The sequence below is a fragment of the Callorhinchus milii genome, unplaced genomic scaffold (assembly GCF_018977255.1).
Source record: "Callorhinchus milii isolate IMCB2004 unplaced genomic scaffold, IMCB_Cmil_1.0 Scaffold5, whole genome shotgun sequence".
Classification (NCBI taxonomy): Eukaryota; Metazoa; Chordata; class Chondrichthyes; order Chimaeriformes; family Callorhinchidae; genus Callorhinchus; species Callorhinchus milii.
Genome location: NW_024704746.1, coordinates 50,493,287 through 50,507,187, shown reverse-complemented (window position 1 = coordinate 50,507,187; position 13,901 = coordinate 50,493,287). Strand labels below are relative to the sequence as shown.

The window sequence follows — 13,901 nt, the reverse complement described above, 5'->3', positions numbered from 1 at the left end:
CGGTGGTCTAGATCCCTACTCGGGGAGACCTATTGTGGAGTCTGATGATGGATCACTCAGCCAGCAGGACTTGGAAGGTGAATGGGGATTGGAACTCTTCTCACTCGGCACCTTCAATCCTTCAACTCAAGACACTAATGGGTAGGATGGTCTTAGCTGAATAAGCAGAGCGAATGCTCGTATTGACAATCTGGGGTTACGCTCCAGCAGTTATCTCAACACACATTCTGGGATCCCTAAGACGTGGCTCTCACCAACCTGCACCAAATATATTCCGGGATTGAGTGAGCAATGGTGCATCCTTCCAGGGAGAGAGTGCGCATTCCATACCAGACGGAAACATAAATATGCAGAACTCTAAGCGGTTGGTTTGAAGACTCTTAAGCACAGTGAATAATTTCCACGCATGTCACACGTGGCTTACTAGAAGAAACCATCAGTGATAATTTTATTCTGTGGCCTGATTAAATATCTTAACTAATAAGATAGTTAGCAAACGAACAAGTGGGGAGGTTAAGAGAAACGTTTTCACCCACAAAGTAGTTAGGATAAAGAATATTATGTTGGGTTGAGGCAGAATGTATAAGACCTTTCAAAAGGGCACCGGATAAATACCTAAAAAGGAGAAAACTGCAGGTATATGGAGAAAGGACAGATAAATGAGCTGGCACAGATGGGCCAACTGGGAAAAGAAGAGCGATTCTCTCTCCCGGTTTCAACAATGCCCAATAAAATAGTTTGCTCTCTCCATGGCTGTTTGTGGGAAATCGCTGTGCACAACTGACTAGCACATTTTACCTACAAAATACAGTCAATCCACTTTACAGTAGATCCTGTGAAGCATTTGGGACATCTCAACAATGTTATGAGATGCTATATCAAATGCAAGGATTATTTATTTATTTTATTTATTCTTCTATGCTATGAATTTCTATGGTTGCATGAAGTTTTGAGGTGAAAGCAGAACAATCAGTGCTTGACTGATTGCTGCACAGGTTCAGCTGCAGCATTGCCAACACTGTTAACAATCTCAACGCGAGACATCTAGTGAATAGTCTTCAGTAACTCCAACTGGACAGCAATGTGCCCTCAACGTACCTTTAAGTGAAGTGTTCATGCGTAGCCTGAGAACAGCAGCTACTTAAAGCTTCTGTCTCCCCAAGTGACTGTCCTTGTGGCATTTCTCAAGTGGAAAAGTGCGATTCAATACTGAGAATAGTCTTGAAGCAAGCTGCAACACATTACAGACCACCACACTAGTTTCAAGCTGTCCTATACCAACTGTCTTCAGCTAATGGAGCAGACTGTCACATAGACACACTCCTTTGCCAACATCTCCTAACAATGGAAATGGCAAGCTCACTAACTATCCGCAAAGTGTGCATTGAACACATGATGGGCTGATAAGGAATAGTTTGCCAAATATTCATGTAATGAATATTGCATGAACGGTGTCTTCTTTTCCATGCTCCTCTTGTACCTGTTGGGACAAGCTGTGAAATGCTGTGAAAAGCTGTTCTATCAAGTCTAGCTTTCTCGCAAACACATGAAGCTGTGAAATGCAAATGCTCCCCAACTAAAAATAGGAGTTTGGGATTGGAGATTTATTTAAGATGCAGTTTCTACCCACTTTCTCACTCAAACTTCTCTTCATCATGCTTCTTGGCCTTCAAAGCGCAGGCAGACTGAGAGACTGCAAGGTAAATGTTCTCAATGTGTGCTCTGGCATTAGCAAACGATGAGGCACAATTGCAGTCTCCAAAAAAACCTTAGATTCCTGTTCCGTTCTACCAGGTGGACCTTTTTGTGTGTGATCCGTCAGGTGTCTGATACATTTGGAAACCTATTGCTGCGCTTAAGTGAATCCAATTCATCCTACCTAACCATGGAAATTTCTGTGTGTGAAATAGCTGCGCCCTCTCTCCCTGGAGTGCACAATATGCCCACCTAATTCCAGACAGTATTAGGCACAGCATGGCAAACGCCAAGGTTTGGGAATCCCAGAGTGTGAATTTCGAGTACTGCTGGAGCTTCCTGCTGTTCGTCTAGCTAAAAACAACCTTGTGTATTCCATTAGAGCTTTGGCTTGCAGGGTGAAGAGGAGATGAGTGGATAGAGTCTCTGCCCCCAGTGATTGGTCTGCTCTTCCATGTTGTGCCGATGAGCCAAGCTGGCTAGGGCTGTCATCAGCAATGCCTTGGATTGCTGCAGAACTGCCTGACTCAGAACCGGATTATCGAGACCACCTAAAGGGTTGACTTGATTTCAACATTATGTTGCCAAGCACATCACCTGAAGCCAGTTTAGATCTCAGGAAAACCTGCTTACCTGCCCTCCAAAGGAAGATCGTCACTAGATAGGCCCTTTGTCTTCAGGTTTGTGAAAGGAAGTGAGCTAGCTGACTCTGGGTACACGTGCTGTCCTGGTTTGGAGGTTCAGAGACAAAGAAATTGCGATCTCTTGTATGCAAAGTATTTTTTAAAATAAATAGATGCACAGGTGAGAGGCCACATATGCATACCCTGCCTCTGGGTGGATTGCTGCTCAGTCAGACAAATACAGTCAGTATTCAAACCCAGGATCCGTATGTTAAACATCAACCACCAGATCAGTGTTCCCACCCGGTTCTGTTATAATAATCCTTGCATTTGATATAGCGCTTTTCATGTCGGGAGGACATCCCAAAGCGCTTCACAGAACACACTGTAAAGTGAATTGACTGTATATTTGTGGGCGAACGCGGCAGCCAATTGCGCACAGCAATGTCCCACAAACAGTCGTAGATTGAAAATGACCAATTTTTATTATTGTTTTTGGTTTTGGAGGGATTATTATTAGGCTCTGTGTGGAGTAAGGAAACTTGCCCAAGGTTTCGCCCTCTGCCTGGAATTGAACTCAGGTCTCTTGCTCGCAAAGCGAGTGCTCTAACCACTGAGCTACAGGACTCCACTGAAACTGCGCTTCGCTTTCGTTGTATGAAAAACAGACTGGAAATAATAATCCTTAACAGATACAGGAGCAATTATTATCCACACAGGTCATATCCTCTTCTCAAGCTTGTTTGATAATAATAGTGCATCTGATATAGCGTCTTATCAGGTCTTCGAGATGTCTCAAAGTCTTCACAGAATCTACTCTAAAGTGAATTGACTGTATATTTTGTGAGCGAAACGTGGCAGCCAATTGTGCACAGCAGTGTCCCACAAACAATTGTGGATTGAGTAACCAAATTATTTTTATTTTTTAATTTCTTTAGAAGGAATTATTACCCCGGACAAGCAATCCACCAATCGACTGACAACCGGGTAACTACTTACCATTACGTAAACGGAGGTGTGTGGAGTAAGGAAACTTGTCCCAACGTTTCGTCCTGCCCAGGAAACAAACCTAGTCCCTGTCGCTTAAGAGGCGAGTGCTCTAACCATTAAGCTACACGACTCCACAACTTTAACACTTGAAACAGGCATTTATTTGGTCAAATGTTCAGTGGAATTTCAAAGTTTTGCAACAAAATGATCAAATTCTCTGGGATGATATGACATGCTGAAGCTTATCAAATGTCTTTCTAGGTGCTGTCCGTCTCCTATCTACCAAGCAGCAATTTCGCTCAGGGAGTGTGCCCGCTACTTGGCCTCTCACCTAAGCTTCCATTTTAAAAACAAACTTGGCGTGTAAAAGACATCGCAAGAGCGGCTCGGATTAAGTCTCTTTGACAAAGAATGTTGTTGTTCTGTTTTTGTATCTAGCTGTATCTCAAATGAGTCCATCGTTCTGGCCTTGATCACATTTCCATAGTAACCCATTCCAATTACCTTCAATGTAAAGAAATAGTTTGGGTTTTTCACAGTTCCCAACACTGTGCCCTCTAGATCTGCAGCCTTGTTTTATTTAAACGTATTTTTCCAGATTTATTTTCTCTATCCAATTAAGCATTTTATGTCTCTTTATATGATTCCCCTGAGACATTTATTTTCAATACAGGAAATTCCTACTCTATCTCGTTGCTCCTCATGGCTCTTTCCTCTGAGTATAAGAAATGTACAGAGTACTCTGGAAGCTGCCACGCTTCGGCAATGAGGAGTTAAGTATTCACGAGTTGATTTAACGTGAATTTTAAATTTGTAGCACTTCTGAACCAATCTGTGAGGAGAATGACTCGCACTCACCCATCCTGTGTCCTGTAGACTGCACAGCAATCTGTGGTTAGGCCCCTCATCATCAGAGCTTTCTTCAGGCTATCTCTCACCGTCACTCCACAGCGAGCCGGAACCTGAAGAACAGAAACAGATGAAGTGTTCAGTGTTATAATAATTCATTGTCTTTAAAATGAATCAAATGGAAAAAAAATCCCATTAATCTCAAAACCATGTGCACCAACAAACATTGGATTCTAACTTCATCTCTGAAGTAAAAATTATGTGTCCAGCCTGTACCCCAACTCGATTATTTCCTAAAGGCATAGGTTGAGAACATCTTCAGAAAGGCACTCAGTACGTCAAAGGAAGCATGCACCAGGGAAGGTTTGTTTGTGGTTGTTACATTACATTCAAAGTGCAGTCGAGCTGTTACACCAACTTTGGTGCACTGGACAGTTTGAATTTTTTTGTTGATGGCACAAAATGACAGATCCAAGTTTGGTCAAAGCAAACCATGGGGCAGATAAGTGATTATTTTTAGAGCAATTAATTGCATTTAAGGACAGTAGCAACCCATGACCCTAAGGCTGTTTTTTTCAGCAAACGGGGATTGAGGGCAACTGAGGGCAAGGTGGGAGTGCACAGCAGTGAAGTGCGAGTCTCTTCTGCTGTCAGATCAGAATAGCTGCAGTTCAGAAAAGCAGGTGTACTCATCCGTGCAGCTTTCCTGCCAAGTGCATCAGGCAGAAAAAGAGTTTCAACTTTCCACAAGTAAAATGTAACCTGCAACCCAGAGGACCAGACGCTATTTGTTATTGAACAATTTGTATTGGCATTGTATCTTTTGTTCTATCTACAGATGACGAGAGCTTGTCAAGATCAATAAAATTTCAAGGAAAGCAACGTTTAACAGCACTTCGAATTTCAGCAACAGTAACTTCCCCAGATAAAGAAATTATCAGTTTTGTGTTTGGTCACAAGATGCCCGGTTGACCTGACAAACGAAACGTGGTGTACCATCAATGCATGAAGCTCATGATTCCATTGAGTTGAATTAGGCCAAACAAATAAAAATATTGAAAGAAGTAACAAAAAACAATTAATTCAAAACAGCTCCAGTACAAGCTCTAATTGACGTGGTGCTTGTGGCAAATTCTTATTGTCGACACATTTTGAATCGGGTGATCTTATAGCTTAGGAAACAATTGGGACTTCAAAGAGCCAAACATACCGCAAGAACCTGAGTGTTTACTCAATCAACTTGTTATCAGTGGTGGGCTGCTGGCCCTGAGTCACCAAGACAACAGATGGCAATTCAGTCCATGGTACGGCTCAAGCATTGTCCAGTGAAACTGAAATCAACACAAGTTACAGCACTAAAATGCTGTAATGACAACAAATTACATTTGTACAATGCCTTCCACGTTTGTAGGATGTTTCCAGGTGCTGGACAGTCGAGGATCCACACCCAAGCTGGGGGTTGGTATCAGGAGGAGTGAAGGGCAGGGAGGGTGGGGTATGAGGATGACTGAAGGCATGGTCAAAAAACAGAGTGTTGAAACTGCAAGATTAATCGGGAAAGCATTGAAAAGGAAAACCGGGCAAAGCCTCGGCTGACAGGTCGTCAAACAGGCACTTAGAGAGCACAGGACAGTTGGTGGAGGAACTGAATGAATTCCTCAACTTTGATTTCCAGATCCTCGAAGAACCAATTCAGTCACCAGAATGTCTATTATCGTCTGTTTATGGATGTTGTGGATCAATGTAGACATGATGGGAAAAGGTGAGTGTGCACTGGGAACTTCCCAACTCGGAATTTCTTATTTTGATGGCCTGACTGTCCGACAGCAAAATCAATTCGTCCCTTAGATCTATAGAGAAACCAGTGTAATCTCTATTCTATTCATCAAATAAAGAGAAACCGGTGTAATCTTTAATTCTATTCATCAAAGGATTGTTTATTGGCAAAGGCTCCACTAGGTACTTGGATTGCACAAGTGTCTTCCCTCCGTGGGATGGAGCTGGCTCTGACGTGACGTAATGGGCATGGAATGTTGGAATCGAGACGATCTCTCTCTGGCTGTCTCAACCACCAGGTTCCTAAGCCAGACCGGTCTGCAGTGCTCCTCGACAGCTGATGCCAGACCAGCCAGGCTGGCTCATTTCTTGGATTTGGAAGGGCAGACCAGTCACTGGGGACAGAGATTCCCACTCAGCTCCCATTAACCCTGCAAGCTAAAGCCCAAATAAATAAGGTGGTCCTCCGTGGACAAGCAGCAAGAAGCTGATCAGATAATTCTTTCAATGGCAAGCTGTGTGGTTTTATAATGATAATCCTAACATTTATTATTGCATCTTTCACATCAGGAGGATGGCTCAAAGCACTTCACAGTAGAGTGACTGCAAATCAGGCAAATTTGGGAGCCAATTTGCTCCCAGCGATGCAGGTTGAATGACCTCCTTTTGCTCCACACAATTCTACAATTGAACATGACCAGCAGCCTGAGGAAAGTGTGGACTATTGGAAAAAAAAGGGAGACAAATGGCTAAACTCCAACAGTACCCCAACAGGCAGTCAGTCTGTTGTCCCCGAGTTTTCACTCTCACTAACTTGCACAAACACTATCCGGGATTTGGGTAAGCAGGATGTGTCCCTCCAGAGAGAGTGCATGGCCTTCCCGACATGGAAATTTCCATGCGGAGATGGCGTACATAATGTGGAACTCTGTGTGGTTTGGATCCTCAGAAGCTTGGTTTTCACTAGTGTCAGACTCAGACTTCCTGCTGAACAAAAACAACATGGACCTTATGTATACTTAATGAGCCTGAAATTCTACCTTGATTTTTTAAGATTGATTTTATCTTAAAATTTGAGAGGGTGGAAATTTCTTAAATTAAATCTTAATTTCAACAAATCTTAAAATGAAATCAGACGGGATTAAGACAGGACTAGTCGATTGGAAGATCACTTTCTGTGGGTAAAAATCCCTCCAGAAAGTCACTCAATCCATGACTGTTTGTGGTACACTGCTGCGCACAACTGGTTGCTGCGTTTCACCCAACAAGATACACAAGTCAATTCATTTTACAATTTATATTCTATGAACTGCTTTAAGATGTCTCCATAAGGCGCTATATCAAATGCAAGGATTATTATTATTTAAGAATTTTCCATAATTCTATCTGAAACTTGAAAATGATGTCGCAGGTTGAGACAAAGTGTGAATTTAGATGGAATGCGTGTGTGTGCATAGAGATTTTAAACTCTGCAAAATGACTGAAAATGCCTTTGACGCAACCAGAGCAGTACTTTGTCCATCATTGAGAAACAGGAAACAGGTCTGAATTTTTTCTAGTTTATTGTCCTCACTACAATGACTGCGTCTGCCCCAAGTTTCAGATAATAGATTTGGATAGGCTCTGATGTGTGACAAAACAAATGTGGATGGGTTTTTTTGAACACGGCATCATTTGTGTATGGCAGGGTCATATTCAAGGTCACAATTTTGAAAGAAACGCTATATCTTGGCCATTCCAAGCCCTTTGGAAAAGGGTAAAGTGCCCTGAAGGTGATGGGGTGCCAGAGTGCACTTGTGATACTCTAGTGAACAGCAAATCTTGCGCAACAAATGAAGGCATGGCCATAAAAATCAGGACTAGCTTTGCACTGAAATAAGGGATGTGATGTACCCAAGGTTAAGTCTTACAAATGAATAATCTGCAGCAGAATACAATAATATAGAAAATAATAATCCTGAAATAACAATAGAAATATCAAAAGAGAAGGTAGTTTACATTCTTTCATCTTTCATCATTTAATGTTCTTTCAGGGGTTAAAGATCTCCACCCCCCCCACAAATAAACCAACTCGGGAATACAGCAAGCGGTGTCTCATAATGAGCCGCTACTTCACAGGTCAAAATTCTGAATTGCGAACAAATCTTGTGGCAGTAACAAATACTGTCCACAAGTTCAATGGAATGAGTCTCCACTTAATACGCTGTTATCCAACTGCCAGTTCAAAACTGTGATTTTACGAACAATCTGCAGCTGCATTGTGGAGTCCTGTAGCTTAGTGGTTAGAGCACTCGCCTCGCAAGCGAGAGGACCTGGGATCGATTCCAGGGCAGGACGAAACATTGGGCAAGTTTCCTTACGCCACATGCCTCTGTAAGTAGGAACTCGGTTGTTAGTCAATTGGTGGATTACTTTTCTGGGGGTAATAATCACTTCAATAAGATAAATAAAATAAATAATAATAATTCAATCCACAACTGCTGACTGCAATTGGCTGCTGCTGTTTCACCCACAAAATATACAGTCAATTCACTTTACAGTATATTCTGTGAAGCACTTTGAGACGTCTCGAAAACATAATAAAGGCTATATCAAATGCAAGAATTATTATTTACTTAATGATTGAGTGTCCTGAAAATTATACTCATTAAAAATAAAACTTGCATCTGGTGTAGTGATTTTCCCATCTGGAGGATGTCACAAAACATTTCATAACACATACTGTAAAGTTGAGTGACTATGTATTTTGTGGGCAGACATGTCAGTCAATTTGTCCACAGCAATGTTCCACAAACAACCATGAAATGAAGGGCCAATTTTATTAAGAGAATTGCTGGCCAGCATATCGGAAGAAACTCCCTTCTCTTTCCGAATTGTGCCATGGGATCTTTATAAAGCCTACCTGAACAGGCAGACAGAGTCTCAGTTCAACATCTCATCCAAACAACTTCCAACATGCAGCACTGCATGGACGCACTTTTCAAAGTCCTCACATGAAGCTTAAAGACGTGAAGAGTGGGGCAGGAAAAGGAAGCGGCTGAGTGTATCTTACTGTTTGGAGACCAGGAAGAATGACTTAAGGATTGCAGTTACCTTTTCCAAAGAGATTTTTCTGGTTTTGAGTTATAATAATGGGATCATTTAGGCCAGCCGTTTTCAAACTTTCATACGCTCCTCAAAAGATATAGGCTTGTCTCCTCCTTGGCCGCTTGTCCCGGGCTGGTTAGCAACCGATTTTCATTCGGAGGGAACAGCACCAACCAGAATTTTTTTTTTCTCCTCTCTTTTCACTATGCCCCCACCAATATCAGTAAAAAAAATATAATTCTTATCCAGTAACAAATTCACACAGCCCTGACCACCCAGTTTGAAAACCTTGGATTTAGATAGTTAATGTCTATAATGTCCATAAGGCTTACAGTATAAACTACTTAGTTTTCTAGCTTGGACTGCTGTGAACAAAAACCCCCTTGGACTGCTGTGGTTCCTTACAAACTGGTTGCATTTCTCTTACTCACCACAGTCCTCTGTTTGTTGGGTAGGAAGACTCGAACGATGGGTTTCTGAGGAGATTTGGGATTGGTCCTTGAATTATCATTTGGGTTCTGCAGCAACCCTGGAGACTGAACGACAGGTAGAGTGGTGGACGGTCCCGTCAAGTCAGTCAGGAGAGAATTAGTGTTTGGAACTTCTGTACCATTTCCCATCGACTCAAGCAACTGTTGTTCACGCTGCTGGAGGGCATCGAGCTTGCTTGTGTACTCTTCATATGCCTAGGAAAACAAAACAAAAATCTGTATGTTAATTCAGAGTGCACAATCCACTACCACACGTCTCGCATAGGCTTGTGCTCTTACAACAACGCCAAGACAAATTCACTCCAGTGCAGTGAAGGACAAGATTGAATTCAAATTATAAACGACTCAGTGTGCCGTTCACAAACATTCCCAAATCATATAACTGCAAATCCGAGAGAACACCAATCTCACAGGCAGCTGGATTAACAATGTTCGCACTGCAAAGACAATTAACAATCGTGCAAGTAAAAGACACTTGCACTTCAGAACCGATGAGTGTCCACTAATAATAAAATAATAATTCTTACATTTGGTGTAGCACCTTTCATATCAGGAGGTCATCTCAAAACGCTTCACAGGATTTACTGTGAAGTGCAGTGACAGTGTTTTGTGGGCGAACGCTGCAGCCAATTTTATGCATAGCAATCTCCAACAAACGGTCACAAAAAAAAACTTTGATCACTCAATCAACGACTGTTTGTGGGACACTGCTGTGCGCAATTGGCTACCGCGTTTCGCCCACAAATATACAGTAATTCACTTTACAGTATATGCTGTAAAGGGCTTTGAGACGCCTAAAAGACATGAAAAGCGCTACATCAAATGCAGATTATTATTATTAAAGTAGTAATAACTAATTTTATCTGCGGGAATTACTGGGGCCAGCACATCGGGAGAAACTTCCTTCTCTTTTCAAATATTGCCATGGGATCTTTAAATTCACCTTAACAGAAGACAGGGCCTCGGTTTTACATCTCATCCAAAGGACAGCACCCCCAACAATACAGCACACCCCCAGACTGCATTGGAGTATTAGCTGAGACTATATGAGTTTGAAGTCCCAATGTGGGCCTTGAATCCACAACCTTTTCACTCGGAGGCGAGAATCCTATCAGCTGAGCCAGGCTGACTTTGTGAGCTTACAATTTATTTTAATGTAAAAAAATGCAGACCAACACGAATTTGGGCAAACATGTCAAATATTTGCTCCATGATGAAACGCTATATTTTTTCTCATTGTGAGTGCTCTCCAAACCCGTGCAGGGCAGTGGATGGAATAGGACAGCACACCATCGCCATCCAAAAATCTCTCCTCTCTGGAAAATTCAATTATTTGCATCCAAAGAGCATCTTGCAGTGAACTATTCTGGGATCCCATCAGAGTCTGGGATCTTGCAATGTACTGAAAGCAAAGAGAGACGCAACAAGGCAGACATGACAGCAAGTCACTGAACTGCAAAGGGGAAGCATTGCTTCTCCTGTGAGGCACACAAAACCTTACAGCCTGCTCAGCAAAGGCTGAAATCTTATTGGCCAGACCAACCTGCCTGGCAACCTGGTATCATGTAGATAGTGCTGCAGTTAACAAGCTAGAACTTCACACATTCTCCTGTGTTCTTTCATTGGTAAAATACAGTTAAAGTGAAGAGGTATTTGATCACTGGTGCAACACATATATCTGGACAATAAACGTTTGACGAATCCGAACGGAGCTAATGTTTGTACGTAACCCAATAATGAATCATTGGAACTGAAACAAAACGTTACACAGGATTTACTGTCAAGTGTGGTGACTATTTATTGGCAAACATGGCTGCCAATTTGTGCACAGTAGTTTCATGTAAACGGCATGGAAGACAATGGCCAATTTCCTCTGAGTAATTGTCAACCAGGACACCAGGAGAAACGGTGACATGGGATCTGAGGGGAAGATAGGACCTTGGTTTAACATCTCATCTGAAGGATTGATCATAATTTTGGGTAGGAACACTGAGCAACAATGTTACTCAAAAGGTTGGTGTTCCCATAATAGTTCACCTGGGTTCAATGTGGTTAACACACTATTGCAAAGGTCTGGTATGTAAATTTCTGAGTATGCAAAACGACTAAATCTCAAACAGAAGAACATTCATGATGTTCTACTTGAGTTCAGACCGCTCGTAGTCCCAGTACACCAAGCAGGAGCCTAGGAAAAGGGCACAGAGCCAGGCTGAGCAAGAAACAAAACTCGTCAGACCTGTCCCAGGAGCCAAGAAGATTCATCACTTGCACATCCAGAATAACTTTCAAGGCAAAGTCAAATGATTTAGAAACCAGCAACAACCTTTCAACAGTCAGGGACCGCTGGAAGCACAGTGCTATTCTCATCTACCTCTGATTTCATTTAAAGAGAAGTTCACACACACTGCCTCGATGGGAAATTTTGAGGACCTGAATGTTTTGAAAGGATTGACAGTGGAACAGCAACAAAGTCTTAAGAGTATGGGCACATGTCAATTTAAAATAGTAGCATCAAGTAGATTAGTCTGTGACAAGGAAAGAATTTCGGATTAAGTGGAAGATTCTTCCTTCCTTTAAATTGCCATTGGATCAAGGCAGGCACAATATCAGTTAACTGATTTCAGAATTCCCGCAGTTTCCTTTAGACAATCAAAGTCATGATGTGGGGGTTGAACCCACAACCTTCTGACTCAGAAATCGGGGTACTCCTAACTGAGCCAGGCTGTCAAATAAGATGTTTGATAGTGACCCAGAGCACACGTTATGCACTGTTTGTGCAGTGTAGTCGAGAAGAGATTATGTAGAATATTATTGATGTTTTACTCCTACATAACAAATAAGTCTCACAACTTCAAATAGAAACAGCCTCTTAAAAACATCTTAGACTTCCCACTTTCTAACCAGATCAAGCACTGCGTTCAAACCAATAAAGTTGCAACTCATGGTTCGAGGAGTGTACTGAGCAAATCTAAAACGTCACACTGGTAGTCCAGGAGACCTGGAATTTCCTGGAGCAGCTGTCCCATCCCTGGATGAAACGATTGCTTAAAAGCCAAGAGATTCCAAAGTGTGCATCATGACAAGATGAAACCAACAATCCCCCGAATAAAATTTGTCATTTATTGTGTGGCTGTTTGTGGGACATTGTTGTACACAAATTGGCTGCCACTATTGCCAGCAAAAAAAAGTCACTAAACAGTAAAATCCTTTCAAGCACTTTGAGCTGTCTCAACTATATCAAATGCAATGATTATTACTATTATATCGCCGCCTTGGGAATTTGTCAATAGAAAAATCACATGTTTTGTACTCTTAATTTTAATTAAGACTAAGTGACCTGTTTAGTTATAGATGCTTAGGAAGGAGACATGGAGCTCTATATTTCCGACAGTGCTATTGTGTGAGTTCAGTTCAGTCAGGGAAGTTATATTGGGGTGGTGGGGGAGAGAAAAGGGATTTGGAATAATTAGCAAAAAAAAGTTCAAACAACCAACACAAGAAGGCAGGAATCGGACAGGATACCACCACAAACTTGGACTGTTTGTCTCTAAATCAGAAGGTTATGGATTCAATTTAATTGCCAGCCTGAGCTGTGAGTTCTAAGTACTGAGGTGGAACTTGAATTCACAACCTTCTGTCCTAGAGACAAAATTTCTCCCAACTGAGCCAGGCTGACACCTTGCTTTTTATGCAGTGACAGAAGACTGGAAGCCTCCAATTGACCCCATTCCCTCTTCCAGCCAAATCACAACATAAGCAGAAGGTACTTGACTTTTTAAGATGTTGCCCTTGATCTTTTTCTATCATCCCTCCACTTGGCAGGTATGTCATATTTTCATGGAAGCACATTTATTTATCAGCGAACAATCTGGTTGGAAGTCCACTAGCTGCCAGACTTAACACATGCACACTTATACATTTAGCAGAACTCACCTCCAGGTAGATAGAGGGTGGATTGTGGTCCCCACCAAACTTGTCCAACAGAGCTTCAATATGCTCCTGAGTTAGTTTGATCATCTGCTTAATATTCCACACCTAGAGAAAAAGATTGATAAAGAGAAGTTAGTTTGAGTGGAAAGAAATGTCAGCATGTGATTTAGTGGCAGAGAAAATAAGGTTCTTATCACGTTGGCTGTCTCAGTGCATAATGAACTTGCCTTGCAGATGAGAATGGCATTTCGAGAATCTAAATCTGCCCCCTGCAACTTCACAAATGTGCCTTAGTTTGATTGTTTCTTCTTCAACTACTCAACTCTGTCCAGTTGAACTGAATCCTTGCCTCAGAATCAGTTGATGAGGCATTGGAGCAAAACAAGATCTAAAACATTTGGAGCTTTAGAACTTCTGACAAAAATATGAAACGACAGAAGCACGCCAAGGAAGGAACCTT

General features: G+C 41.9%; 1 protein-coding gene across 2 annotated transcripts in view; it reads right to left on the bottom strand.

Moving 5' to 3' along the window:
* Positions 1 to 13,901, bottom strand: part of braf (B-Raf proto-oncogene, serine/threonine kinase) — a 71,356-nt gene that overhangs the window by 43,054 nt on the left and 14,401 nt on the right. For both annotated transcript variants that reach the window (XM_042334908.1, XM_007898599.2), the window contains exons 2-4: positions 13,445 to 13,546; positions 9,452 to 9,706; positions 4,167 to 4,270 (exon numbers count right to left, since the gene is read on the bottom strand). In XM_042334908.1, coding sequence (XP_042190842.1) covers positions 4,167 to 4,270; positions 9,452 to 9,706; positions 13,445 to 13,546 — 461 coding nt within the window. The remainder of the gene's footprint in view (positions 1 to 4,166; positions 4,271 to 9,451; positions 9,707 to 13,444; positions 13,547 to 13,901) is intronic.